We start from the raw sequence: 13,696 nt of genomic DNA, 5'->3' as shown, positions 1-13,696 counted from the left end.
AGTAGAAATCTAGTACAACTAAACATTCCTATGTCCTTGAGTAGAAAATCAAGTTTTAATCGTAGTACTAAGTAATAATTGTTTTATTTCTTTCTAGAGGCATTTATTTTGTGAAAAATCTACTAAAATTGTTTTGAAGACAAAAAACAAATCTTTTTGCATCAATATTTTAAATTTTTCTGTCGGAAAAACTATCACAAAATGCGTTTGAAAATTTTCACTTTTTGCAAAAAGTGGTCGTGTAATTTACTTTTTTGTAAATTTCCCACTTTTTCACTTTTTAAGGTATAACTACAATGACCTAAAAAGTGAAAAAGTGGTAAATTTACAAAAGTAAATAAATTTTATTTCTTTTCAGCGCTATTTGTTTTAGGAAAAAACCAACAAAACTGTTTTTTTTGAACAAAAAATAAACTTTCTGCATCATTATTTTTAATTTTGTGGTCGGAAAAACTGTCACAAAATGAGTTTGAAAATTTTCACTTTTTGCCTTTTTGCAAAAAGTTGCCGTTGTAGTTATACCTTCAAGCTGAATTTACATACGTCTGCATTTCCAGATCTGCATTGAAAGGAGACACAGTATTTAAGAACCATAGATGTTGGATAGAGAGAGTAGATGAAAATGCAGACATCCATGGTAAAAAAGAGAAGGTATGATCATTAGAAAAAACTCTGTATCGAGAACTGTCAAAACTTAAAAATGGCTACTTAAGGTTTTGACAGCTGCCCATTGAAATTGTTGTTGTAAACAAATTTGTCTTGGAAATTGTTGTTGCTTTTGACTTTGCCAAATGCCAAACGTCAAAACCTTATTACCCCATTTTGTAAGATGGCGCCTCTAAAGATCATACCTTGTCTTTTTACACCATGGTAGACATCTTCACAAATGCAGATTAGGTGTGTTTTTTATTACCACCGGTCTTAACTGGACAAAAAAAAAAACGCAGTCGGGGCTAAGGAATTTACATGTTAAATGCAACAACAATTTAGCCTCTTGGGCTTAGCTGTTAAGCCCGGAGAATTCTCTGGGCTTAGATTTTTCAAAAGATTTAAATCTGTGCTACCAAATAAACTTGTTCGTAAATTGTTTAGAATTTGTTTAAAAACATCAAAACTGATGTTTGGAAGGACAATTATTATTTTAAATATTTATTTAATAGTTAGTTGAACTTTTTTTTTTCAAAAACACACAAGAAACCCCAAAAGCTAAATATATGACAACTTTATATTTTTTTGTGTCAGCTGATTTCGGAACATTTAGTATGCAGTGCTGCCAATTTTTCTCGCTAAGCCTCGAGGCGTTTTTTTTTAACCAGTTAAGCCCGGTGGTAATAAAAAACACACCTATTATAGGAAGATTATGGCGAAGACGAACATGTTCGTCTTCATCAATGCATCTCCTTCATAAGTACGGATTGTACATATTGTATCTATCCCTCTTTACTTTTCTGCATGCAGACGTATGTAAATCCAGCATGAAGTCTTAACTACATTGGCTCAATAAGTGAAATAGTACAAAAGTGAAAATTTTCAAACGCATTTTTGTATTGTTTTTCGGGCTGGGAAATAAAAACAAATGATGCAGAAAACTTAAACCAAAAAAACATTTTGTTTACTCTTTTTTACAAAAAAATTGCGTTTGCGAGAAAAAAAATATTTTCACTTTTGTACTTTTTTAAAAAGTGGTGAATGTAGTTAAGCCTTTATGCCTTTGAATCGTTGAATGTAAACGGGCTTTTTTTAAGTGTACACGTTACCCAAAAACTGAAAAATCCTTCCCCCAAACACATGCAAAAAAACCATGGAAATCAAATTTAACACCAAACTGGAAACCTATGTCTCTTCTTGGAAACCCACTGGAAATTTATATATCTTTTGACAAATTTAACTTCATATAAAAAAATAATTCTTGTATTTTCCTAAATGTGTTTTATTTATGTTTCATTTGTACATATACATTTTGTTATTTCTTTAAATCGTATTATTTATTAAAAAAACAAAAAACAAACCTATATTTAAAAATGCTCAGTGTTATATTATTACAGGTATAAATTTATATACAAACATTTATTGCAAATTCCTCAACATGCAAAAGTTCCGCAAAAAAAAATACCTAATCCACTTGCCAAAAATAATGAAAAATGCTCTTGAAATTAATTTTAAAAATTTTATTATAGGGAATTCCTTGTGGTTCTTATGTTGACCAACTAAGTGGCAATGATAAATTACAGTGTGAAGAAGCTCTAGCCAATATAATTGATGCCGTAATTGGCAGTAATCGCCAAAAGGCTTATGTGATATCTCAAGGAATCGTGCCGAAATTGGTGGAGAAAATCGGCAATTCGGATGAGGATATTAATATTCGATTGAATGCTTTAATTGTCATTGGTAGATATAATATATATATACAATATAATTGAATAGGTCATTTAAAAAAAACCACTTAAGTTTAACAATTTTTGAATTTTTCAGGAACCAATTAAAACTGTTTCATGCTCAAGCAAACGAATCTCAAAAAACTCTTAAGTTTAATTTAGTGTCGATTCCTTCACAGAGTCCTAACGCTAATACCGGTCCTAGTCCAGGCCCATAGAGGGGGCATTGAGGGTCAAAGCCCTTAAATTTAAAATGACCTACCTTGGAAAATGTCCTATATTAAAAAATGCCCTACCATCAGAAAGGGATTACCTTCAAAAATGCCCTACCTTCAAAAATACTTTTCAAATAAAAATGCCGTGCCTTCAATAATTCCCTTTGTTAAAAATGTCCTATCTTCAAACATTCCCTAGTTATGAAAATGTCCTACTTTCAAAAATGCTCTAGCTTTTAAAATGCCCTAACTTCAAAAAGGCTGCCCTTATAAAAAAGCCCTACCTTCAAAAAAGCTCTAGCTTTAAAAATGCCCAACTTTTATAAGATGCCGTAGCTTTAAAAATTCCCTACCTCAAAAATGCACTACCTTCAAAAGCACTATTTATGAAAACGTTGGAATATTTTGATTTCGGATTCGAGTTCAGCGGATCCAGGAAATAAGGCCGCAAAAAAAAAAATAAAATAAGGCCCCAAAATATACACACAAAGCAACAAGAAAGAAATTTCTCAAAGGAGAATGGGCAAGTTTATATGGAATGTGGACGTTGCGCGGCCAGGAATGAATTTGTTATTTCTTGATATAATTAAGGTTTAAATATATTGTGGAGAAGTTTTATCCTTGTGACGTACTCCAAAAACGGATAAAATGCATGTTTGCATATAGCACTTTATGTCTCAAAGTTGTATCTTATGTGTGTATTGTAAGTGCAAAATACGATACTCTCATTTTCCCTAAATCTGAAGACCTTTATCTTGAATATCCAACCACTAGAACCCAAACTATAAGCATTTTAAAACAACAGTTTCAAGACTATTTTGAAAGTTTCGTTATTCAATTTTTTGTTAGTTTGAATTGTTTGAAAACTTTCGAACAAAATCTTGAAGGGGTTGTCTTAAAAATCTTATATTACGAGTTCTATTGGTCGGATTTTCAAGAGTAATGACTTCAGACTCAGGGAAAATGACAGAGCATCATATTTTATGTTCCAAATAAAAATATAAACCAATTTGTCGTTCATACATTGAATAATGCATTAACGATACTAATACTGCATTTTCTTAACGCAATACTGCGAAACGTCCATAGTAAAAGTTTTTCCTAAGTTATAGTCCTTTTATTTGATACCAATTTTATTAATGGCCGCTCAACGTCCAAAATGCCCATTCTCCTTTGGGGTGTTGTTTAATTTTTGGAGCCTTATCTCATTTTGTTTTTGAGGCATAATTTCATTATAAAATAAGGCCCCAATAAAATAACACCACACCACTAATTTTGGGGGCCTTATTTCATTTTTTATAATTTGCATGAAAATGCTAAACTGAATTGTCTTTCAAAAAAAACTTTTGTGAAATTCCGCTTGTGAAAGTACCGCTTATTGTGGAATCGCTGATGGTTTAGAGCAATATTTTTACATTGAAAGCATTAGTAAGTAACACAATAGCTGACAAAACCGAGCGATTTATCTAAAATAAAGTCATTATGAAAAAGAAAAATTGGAGGTTGAGTTTATTTTTCCAAATAAAGGTCAAAAGAAGTTATTGCCTAATCTGATTTGTTTCATTTCGTTATGGCCTTATTTCATTGCAGCATAATTTCATTATGAAAAAAAATACCCAAATTTTGGGCCTTATTTCATTTTTTCTTTTGGGGCCTTATTTACTGGGGCCTAATATTGCAGAGCCGAGTTTAGCACACAAAAAAATAAAAGTTTATTATTGTTAGCCTTTGTAATTTACATGTTCAAATTAAGCGCATTTGCATTACAATGCTAATTTTAAATTGATGTTTAAGGTCTAACAATTCCAACAAGAGAAGAGTCTACTATGGTTAAAAAATTATTTGAGTAGACTCGAAGATATAACCGAAAACCAAGTGCAGATTTTTTACAAAAAAAAAAATTAAATTGGCGGTATATTGTGCTTTATTGGGATTTCAAGAATAAAACAATGAAATAAATTAGATTTCACTTTTTGACAAAGATTACTCTGTGTGACAAAAACTATCATTTAAAGATTACTTTACTCAAGACTTAGTATGTTTTGTCGAACATAGTAAAGAGACCTACTTTCTTTCTTCAATATACTTCCAAAATTTGGATTTAGGGCAAACAAAAGCAATAAGGGTATTCCCGATTCGATGCTAATGGTCTCTTATCGTTGCAAAAGTGTAACATTTTCTTACACTAAAATAACCAAATATATGTAGGTACAGACTAAAATTTTTTGTATACTTTTGTACTTTTGCTATATATAAAAAATACAATGGTGCAAAATTTGTCTATTTGTAGTTGTAGTAGTAGAAAAATAAAATTTAGCAATTTAATACTTTTTTGTTGCACCAAATTGTGCAAAAATACTAGCTTTGTCAATTTTTAACTGACTTGGGTGTATAATAAGATATTTAGGCCATTTTTTAGCAAAAAAATTAACTTAAGTGGGTTTTGCAATGACCGATTCAATTATCATAAATGCTTGTCATTCTTATTTTTGTTTATTTCTGCCGATTGCAATTAATAATTTTTAATTTTCTAATTTAAAAGGTTCTCTTGCTAAAGGATCAGCAGAACAAGTTCAAAAACTAATCGACGACTATGATATTGTGCGATTTTTAATTGCCCAAGTTCTAATCCCAAATGTTGACCAAAGAATCGTTGCGCATTGTCTTTCAGCTCTGCGATCAATCTATCAATTTCCCTTTGCTCCAGTTGGACTCTTGTATACAAATACCATGACATTACCGCATCTTATGAGTAAACATTGAAAATATACCTTATCTTTATATTTAGGACTAATTTGTGTTAAATTATTTGTATCTTCTAGGTCTAGCATCTGTTGATAGCTCTTTGCAAATTCAAGCCAATGTTACAAGTATTCTTGTTCCAATATGCAACACATATAACGAACAGATTCTATTGTGTCAAGCTGGTGCAATAATATTCTTAGCCCGCATGATAAGTTCCCAGCACGATGTTCTTCAAGTTCCGGCATTGAGGTGTTTGGCTTGTATGTGCTTCACAAATCGTTGTGTCTCTGATAATGTTTGTGTAACAAGGTAAGAAAATAACTAAATAACAATAACTAGTATTGTTTTGATAGCTTATTTAGGGTAATTTGGTTGAAATGTGACGAAAAGTTAGAGGGTCTGAATTGGGTCAAAACACAAACAAAATAGGATAGACGTTCTATTTCCAATTGATTTGTGAGGATAATATACATCAATGACAACACTACAGAATAAATGTGCTTTACTATTTTTTAATAACCATAAAGTTAGTTAGAGAAAAATCGCACAACAGGTGTTGCGGTAGTCAAAGTCGAGTTACGTAGGTATGAAATATAACTCTTGTTTTAGAAATACCTAATTCATTTATCAATGATATCATGTATGTATGTATGTAAAGGAGATGGCACATTTTTCTATGGAGCTTGGGCCCAGTGTGTTCACTAACGAAATTGGTATCAAATGAAAGGTGACGGTAAGCACATTACGTGGGTAAAATATTTTCAAATTCGTTAGTGGGGTTTTGGAGATATTTGAGTTTGAAGTTTCGGATTTCACAATCAAGATTTCAGCTAATTTTTCGAACAATTAATCGTAGAATGCGTAATAATGGGTGTACAGAAATAATATTAGTATCAAATAAAAGGTATTTCTCTTGTCTATAAATCTGTATCAAAAGTTTTTTTCTTTGTTAAAAAAAATAATACATATTAGGTATTTACTTCTCAAAAGGTGATTTTTTTAAGCGAGGCATTTGGCACATCGAAATATCAAAATATTCAGTGGTGACATGCACTTTTTTTTTGTAATTTTTCGATAGCTTAATGTGTTACCTTGAATTCTATATATAAAATAGTTCTATAAAACATACAAAAACCTTATAATAAGCAAAATACACAAAAACGCGCTGAAATATGCCTATTAAATAATAAGAATAGAAACTATAGTTCAGTCAATGGGGAAAAATCTGGAAAAAGCTATGACGTGAGCTAAGTTTGAATGCAGTATTGAAGAGGGGTTTATCCCAAGTACAAATCTCAGATTGCGTATTGTTTGGTCTTGTGGGGCGACCGCCATTTTGAAAAACGCATTTGTCTCAATATCTCGAGAACGACTGGTCGGACAGAAAACTAGAGAGGACTTTTTAGATTGGAAATTAGTTAATCTTTCTTTTTCTAGTACATCATTTTTCTCTAGGAGTTATAATTTCAGAGTTACACTACCGAAAATTGTGTGTTTTTTGATATTTTAAATATTTTAAACAACCCTTAGAGTTAAGTGCGGAATTACTGAGAATGAGATACTTTGCGGTTCTGTTACTCTGAAAGTATAACTCCTAGAGAAAAATGATGTACAAGAAAAAGAAAGATTAACTAATTTCCAATCTAAAAAGTCCTTTCTACGCATTCTACGATTAATTGATCGCAAAAATAGCTGAAATCTTGATTTTGAAATCCGAAACTTCAAACTCAAATATCTCCAAAAAACCACTAACGAATTTGAAAATATTTTACCCACGTAATGTGCTTACCGTCACCTTTCATTTGATACCCATTTCGTAAGTGAACACACTGGGCCCAAAAATGTGCCATCTCCTTTATTTAGCTTTTCAACTATATATATATTTACATTAATGTCTAAAACTTCTTATCTAATTAACTGTTTTGCTGATGATAGTAACATCAGTGTGTAATAAATCTCCTTCTTTAATAGAATGTAAATTTAAAATGATAGTGGATAGATAGATAACTGAACATTAACTTCCGTCCCCCACTGGCATAGTGTTTCATGTCTCTCTTTGTTGTATTGCTATTTTTATAAACAATGTTCAGAGGAAATAGTTAAGTGCACTTATCCCTTCAACCGTACAATTTGCGCTTCAAAGGAAGCTCATTAGTTTACTATTGAGCCCAAATTAAGACGTACGTGAATTTTATCTTTTTTTTTTATCTTTTACGAGTTATAATTTCCATTTTAAAATTGTTTTGTCCTTTATAGGAAGTTTATACAAGTTCAGTTTTAAGATCTGAAAAGGATTTATCGTAAATATGAAAAGTTTTAAACTCTTGACGAATTTCTCTTAACTTCACAATAACTAACCGATTTCAAACTCTACAAACTCTTACCGAGGTCATAAATCTAAAGTTATTCACTTAAAAATATTTGTTTCTATTATGAAATAGGACTTTTACCCACATTTGTAACAAATATATATAAATAAATTATTTTCTTAATTTCTTGCTTTAAACATTTTAGCACTGATTTTCAAAATCATACAAAATGGCATCATCTTTTACGGTTGGGAATATGCTTTTTCAATTTCGCGAAGAGCGATTTCAATGGTTTTAACTATTTCCTGATGGCTAGCGCTAAGTGTATTTAAAATCTATGGTACTATCATGAAGTGAGTTTTTTTTTTCTTCGTTAGCTGAGTGGTCGCGAGGGCACTTAGATCAATTTCAATAATCAATAATTGGAGTAAGGAGATGAGATATACATTTCTGTTTGAAATTTTACATCATTTTTAGTTCGTTCGTTAGCTTTTGGTTGGCGCTATTTTTCTAAATGATAGTACTATAGATTTTATGTAGGGCTAGGTGCACTTAGGAGACTTTGAACCTTCCGTTTCTCACATTTTTACCGCAATTTTAATTTTTTTAAAAATACTTTTTGTTTTTGTTAATTCAGTAACCACATAGGCTCATATGCGAAAAGAATGAGCTTAAGCTCTATCTCACTTTTCAGTACATTTTCTAGAGATCTATCTCAAGAAAATGAGATAAGACCTTAAGCTCATTATTTTTTGCTTACGAGCCATAGTCTTGGTCAAGCAATATGTAATAGAGCAGTCTTCTGTGCCTTCCACTTTTTGTCTTTTTTTCGCTTAACTTGAAGCACAAAACTTTTATATTAAATTTTTTTTTTCATCTTCACGAATGTTCCAAAGGTGATGCCTAAAAACTACTTCTTTTCGATCGTATTTGGCAGTTTTTACCCATTTTTCGAAAAGTTGTTTTTTTTTTTGAAAATTTTGTCTGTTTCTGAAAAGTGAAAAAAGTTGTATGGTGGCCGAGAAAACACGAAATATGTCACTAGCTTATCTCTCTGCGATCACTGCAAAAATAGTACTTAACTTTAACTCTATTTGAAAAACTACAAAAAAATGTTTTTGGACTTTTAAACCTTCTCACAGAATTTATTTTTTTTTAATAATTGCAATGGTAATTATTATAGATAAATTTTGCTTCTTAACCTTCAAATACAGGTTAGCAATAATAATTTAAAAAAAAATGCGACCGTAAAAGCAGCGTAGCGTTTTTAATCGTCAACCGAACTCAAACGAAAAATAAAATACTCCGTGATATTTCTTTTCAACTGTTGACAAGAACTAACTTTCACTCAGTATTGAGAAGCTAAGCTCATAGTATAAAATCAAGTGGCTAAACTTTGTTTTAAATTTTGTCCAGTTAGATTTTTAATTTTCAAGAAATGGTCAAACTATGTTTGACCCCAAAATCATTATGAGATGTTGTGATTACAAAATTTAAATAATTCTCCAGTTTCGTCGTGATCAATTTCTAGAGCAATCCTTTTTTTGTTTTTTAAACAGCTTTGAAGGCAGATCAATGCCTGACATCCTTTCGTCATTACTGTCAAGAGCTCGTAATCCAGAAATTCAACTCACAGCCGCCAGATGTCTAACGTATATACATCGATCGGGCACTCTTCCACCAACAGACAACAGAATCGTCTACAAAACCCTTCCTTGTCTAGCTAGGCTATGTACCGATGATTTCGATCAATACACAAGAGCATCCGCAGCAGAAACATTGGCTTATTTAGCCGAGGTAATTAATTCAAATAAAAACAAAAATAAATTAAATATTTGCTGAATAGTTTAAACATAATCGTAAGTATTATAAGTAGATTGATTCGCAATTACAACGTCTCGCTGCGATTTGTAATCATTTAATAAAATCGTTATCAGAGCTCCTACAAAGTCAATTAGCTTTGCTAAGGCAAGCGGCATTTCGATGTTTTGCTTCGCTCGGAGCTAACGATGAAGATATTAGGAAGAAAATAATTGAGACAAAAGGTTTGATGGAGAAAGTTCTTGAGGGTCTATGTGATTCAAATCCTCAGGTAATTTTTTTAAAATTTATTTAATTTGATAAAGTAAATTATGTTTTCCAAACCGTTTAAAAACAAGGTGCGACTAGCTGCAGTCAGATGTTTACATTCACTCTCCCGATCTGTACAACAGTTAAGAACAACTTTTCAAGTAAGTTATTATTTTTTAACCTTTGAAAAGCTTTTTTTTAATGCAAAATACATTGAAGGATCATTCGGTGTGGAAACCACTAATGGCACTCCTCTCCGGCCAGCCATCAAATGAATTACTTACCGTTGTAACATCGACAATTTGCAATCTTTTGCTTGAGTTCTCACCAGCAAAAGAACCCATGCTCGATTCAGGAGTTGTGGAAATGTTGTGTCAACTTACAGAAAATGCCGACCCTGCCTTGCGTTTGAATGGAAGTTGGGCTTTAATGAATATGGCCTTTCAGGCTGAGCAGCATGTTAAAACAAAAATTATAAATTGTCTTGGAGCAGATAAAATTCTAGAGCTTCTTAACGATTCCGACACAAGAGTGATAATGAAAACTCTTGGATTGTTAAGAAATCTACTTAGCAAATCTCTACACATTGACGATATTATGTCGGAATATTCGTCACAGGTAATGCAGGCAGTTAATATGGTTTTGGATTCGCAACATCCCTCTGAAGTGAAAGAGCAGGCTCTATGTATAGTGGGTAATATTGCGGCTGGCGCCCAAGTTAAAGATTATATTATTGACGATGATAAAGTATTGACACGTCTGGGAAGTTTTTTGGTAAATTTGAAAAACTAATGTTAAAAATGTAGTAAGATTTATTTTATATTTTTGGTATTTGTAGAGCCACAAGGATTTAAAACTTCAAGCAGGAACATTATTTGCTATAGGAAATTTTGTACGTCGAAAAGATTCGAGATCACGAGAAAGATATACGAAACTTAACGAACTAGGCATTATATCCAATTTAAATGAAGTTTTTGAGAAAACATCTGAAGGAACAGAAGCTTATGAAGAGTTAGTATGATAAAAATTTTCAAAACAAAATTAATAAATAAACTTTAAAATATTCTTTAATATTTCTATTTTGTAGAATTCGGAGCATACTTAAACGTTTACTATTTTCCTAAAATTTAAAATCATTTGATTTTGTATATACAACAACAAACAAAAAAATATAAACAAAACAAAAAAATATTACGTTTTCGAAGTAAAAAAAAAGAGTAGTAGAGTATAGAGATGATGTAATAATTTAGTGTAGATAATTTTGAAGAAAATAAAGTTAAACAAAAATTTAAACAATCCTCCTTTCAATATTTTTTTCATTAACATTAAAGAAAAATAAAATGCAAGAAACCCAAAAATTTTTGACTTGAATTGGAAAGTTTTAATATCAAAGCCATGCTTGGGAGCATATAATTCCTTCAGACAGGGATACCGTGGAAGGATACAAGCCCATCCTACAAATTTTCTGCTTTAGCAAAGTACTCCAGTCTCTATTACTGAGAAAGTAAAAAAAGTCTGCTTTGAAAGATATATATGTAATTAATAACTAACTTTCAGTATGGATTCAAAACACAAGACTCAACTATTCATCCTCTTTTTGGATTTCGCAGCAGCATCACCGTCGGACTGAAGAAAAAAGAAACTACTGTAGAATGCATGATAGACATCGGAAAGGCATTTGACAGTGTCTGGATAAATGGACTCATCTACAAGCTAATGAACCTTGGCTTTCCAGGATATTTGGTAAAGATACAAACAATTTCCTACAAATTGTTTCTTTTTTGTGCAGGTTTTAACGAAAAATCAGAACAGCTGAAGCGCCGCGTCGCTAGGGTCGAAGCTAGGACCTTTTCTTTTTAACATATACACCGTTGACTACTCAGAAAACTCGCCAGGAACAAGGACTAAGATATGGTAGATGACTCCATCACTTACTCAACATCATCAGCGCCAGAGATGCCATTAAGCGGCAGTTTTAACCCGGACTTCTTGAGGATGAACTACGAACAAGACGACCTCGGACGACAACCTATGTCGACTTTTCAAGAGTCGATTTTAGCCGCACAATATGTCGCACGGCTACATCAGTGGACTGGGATTCTTATATGGAGGTTGTCACTTTAGTCACCTGTGGTTTACGTTTACACATGTTGACTAACGTCGAAAAGCTTCGCCGCACTCCTAAACGCGACCCGTTAAAAGTTGGCATAACCAGGATGATCTGTTAAGGCTTACATACACCACTTTTTAAAAAAGTACAAAAGTAAAAATATTTTTTTTTCTGGCTAGCGCAATTGTTTTGTGAAAAAATGTATACAAATTGTTTAGTAGACCAAAAAATAAGCTTTCTACATCATTTGTTTTAATTTTTCAGGCCAAAAAACTATACAAAAATGCGTTTGAAAATGTTCACTTTTGTACTTTTTCACTTTTTGATCCAATGTAGTTAAGGCTTTATAGTAACGGTGTACACACTCCTAATAAGTACTTTTATAGAACAAGTTACAGTTGTTTTTCTGCAGCTAAAAACGTACTGAAATATACATACATCATAAGCACTTTCAGATCCCAACTAACATTTTAGCTTCGTTAAAGGTATAACAGAAGCTACATTTCAGCTTCTTTTTAACTTTACTAAAGTTGTTGAGCATGGAAAAAGGAGAAAGTTATACAAGTTTGACCTTTTTTAAGAATGTAGTCTATAAGAAGCTTAAACGAAACTCTACCAAAGCTTTGAGATTTGACAGATAGCTTCGGAAGATCTTGTATAGCACTTTAATACATTTCTTAAAAAAATTAAAAAAAAAAAAACAACTTCAAAAACAAAAATGAAATTTTCTTTTTCAATTGGTTTTGATTTGATTTTAAGTCATGAATTTTATACTTTTAATCTGAAATTATAGATAACAGATGTCTTATTCATATGGAGAGAAATGATATATGAAACTGAAATTGACAAAAAAAAGCTTTTCCAAAAGCTTTAAAATGTTCAGTAAATACACACAAAATCATCTCGCTCATCTTCTTTCTTAAAAAAAAACCTTCTTTCCTATGAGAGTGAGTGAGAAAAAAATGTCCAATTGAAAAAGAGCTTTTTCAGCTTTATTTTTGAAAGCATTTTGCCTGGAAAGGAAAAAAAAATGATTCATATTATCTGTGCTAGTACATTCATTAATGAAATCAAAACTTATAATCAGTTCAAATAGCAGAGATGTCAAAACAAAGAATTGTCTGAGGTAAATTATTCAATGTCAAAACTAAAAAAGTGTCCGAGCTAGATTATTCAATGTCAAAACCAAAAATCAAATACAAAACTTGATAATTTCTGTAAAAAGCTTCTATGAATTCACTAACCAAGCTTATCCGAAAAACAAGCTTTCTTCGGTTTCTTTAACAGTATTTAAACAACTTATTAGAAGTTGTTAAACAAGTTCGAACTTTTATAAGCAATTTAATTCTGAAGCAAGCTCAATACAAGCTGTATAAAAAGTAGGACATGCGAAACTTCAATTTACAGAAGCTGTTGTAGTAGTTGGGATGTGTTTCGCTGATGTACTTTTAAAGTACATTTGTCTGTACTTTTAATGAAGGGGAAATTTATTTCATCTTGCATGCAAGAAAGAGGTGGCTGCTTCACCTATTCTTATATACAGAAAGTATATAACTGAGTTTTTTTCCCGAGCTCCTATCTTTTTTCAGTGGAAAAGAAGTATTTCTTTAAAGTACATATTTCACCGGTTTTTTCTGTAGTTCTACGTTTGCTGGGATGATATACCCAGATTATCGTCATAAGATAAATCGCCCAGTGTAAATACGTTCGTTTAGTGAATAATTGTTTTTCATTTAGATGTAGACTCACCCTCAAAATTTCCCATTCATGGTGCACTGAATTCACTCAAATGAGGTCAGATTCTAAACAATTTGACATTTCTTGTTATTTTTTTTTTTTGCAAGTTGTTTAGAATAAATACATCAAACATCA

The 13,696-nt window shown here is 31.6% G+C and overlaps 1 protein-coding gene across 1 annotated transcript; it reads left to right on the top strand.

The window, feature by feature from the left end:
• The first annotated feature begins 1,888 nt into the window (after window positions 1–1,888).
• LOC129918997 (armadillo repeat-containing protein 8-like) lies at window positions 1,889–10,983 on the top strand. Its single transcript, XM_055999782.1, has 10 exons — window positions 1,889–2,045; window positions 2,178–2,388; window positions 5,133–5,342; window positions 5,413–5,644; window positions 9,204–9,441; window positions 9,521–9,736; window positions 9,804–9,875; window positions 9,934–10,488; window positions 10,553–10,725; window positions 10,802–10,983. Exons 1-10 carry the CDS (start codon window positions 2,022–2,024, stop codon window positions 10,836–10,838), a joined length of 1,968 nt encoding a protein of 655 aa, XP_055855757.1. The 5' UTR covers window positions 1,889–2,021; the 3' UTR covers window positions 10,839–10,983.
• The last annotated feature ends 2,713 nt before the right edge of the window (window positions 10,984–13,696 follow it).

This window comes from Episyrphus balteatus, chromosome 4, assembly GCF_945859705.1.
Source record: "Episyrphus balteatus chromosome 4, idEpiBalt1.1, whole genome shotgun sequence".
Classification (NCBI taxonomy): Eukaryota; Metazoa; Arthropoda; class Insecta; order Diptera; family Syrphidae; genus Episyrphus; species Episyrphus balteatus.
This window is presented reverse-complemented; position numbering and strand designations above follow the sequence as displayed.

What these genes read in the sequence shown, in the direction of transcription:
- LOC129918997 (XM_055999782.1), top strand. Translation starts at nt 2,022, where the DNA reads ATGCTCAGTGTTATATTATTACAG. An exon ending in GATAATGTTTGTGTAACAAG is followed by an intron (nt 5,645 to 9,203) that starts GTAAGAAAATAA and finishes TTTTTTAAACAG; the next exon opens with CTTTGAAGGCAGATCAATGC. An exon ending in GGAACAGAAGCTTATGAAGA is followed by an intron (nt 10,726 to 10,801) that starts GTTAGTATGATA and finishes TCTATTTTGTAG; the next exon opens with AATTCGGAGCATACTTAAAC.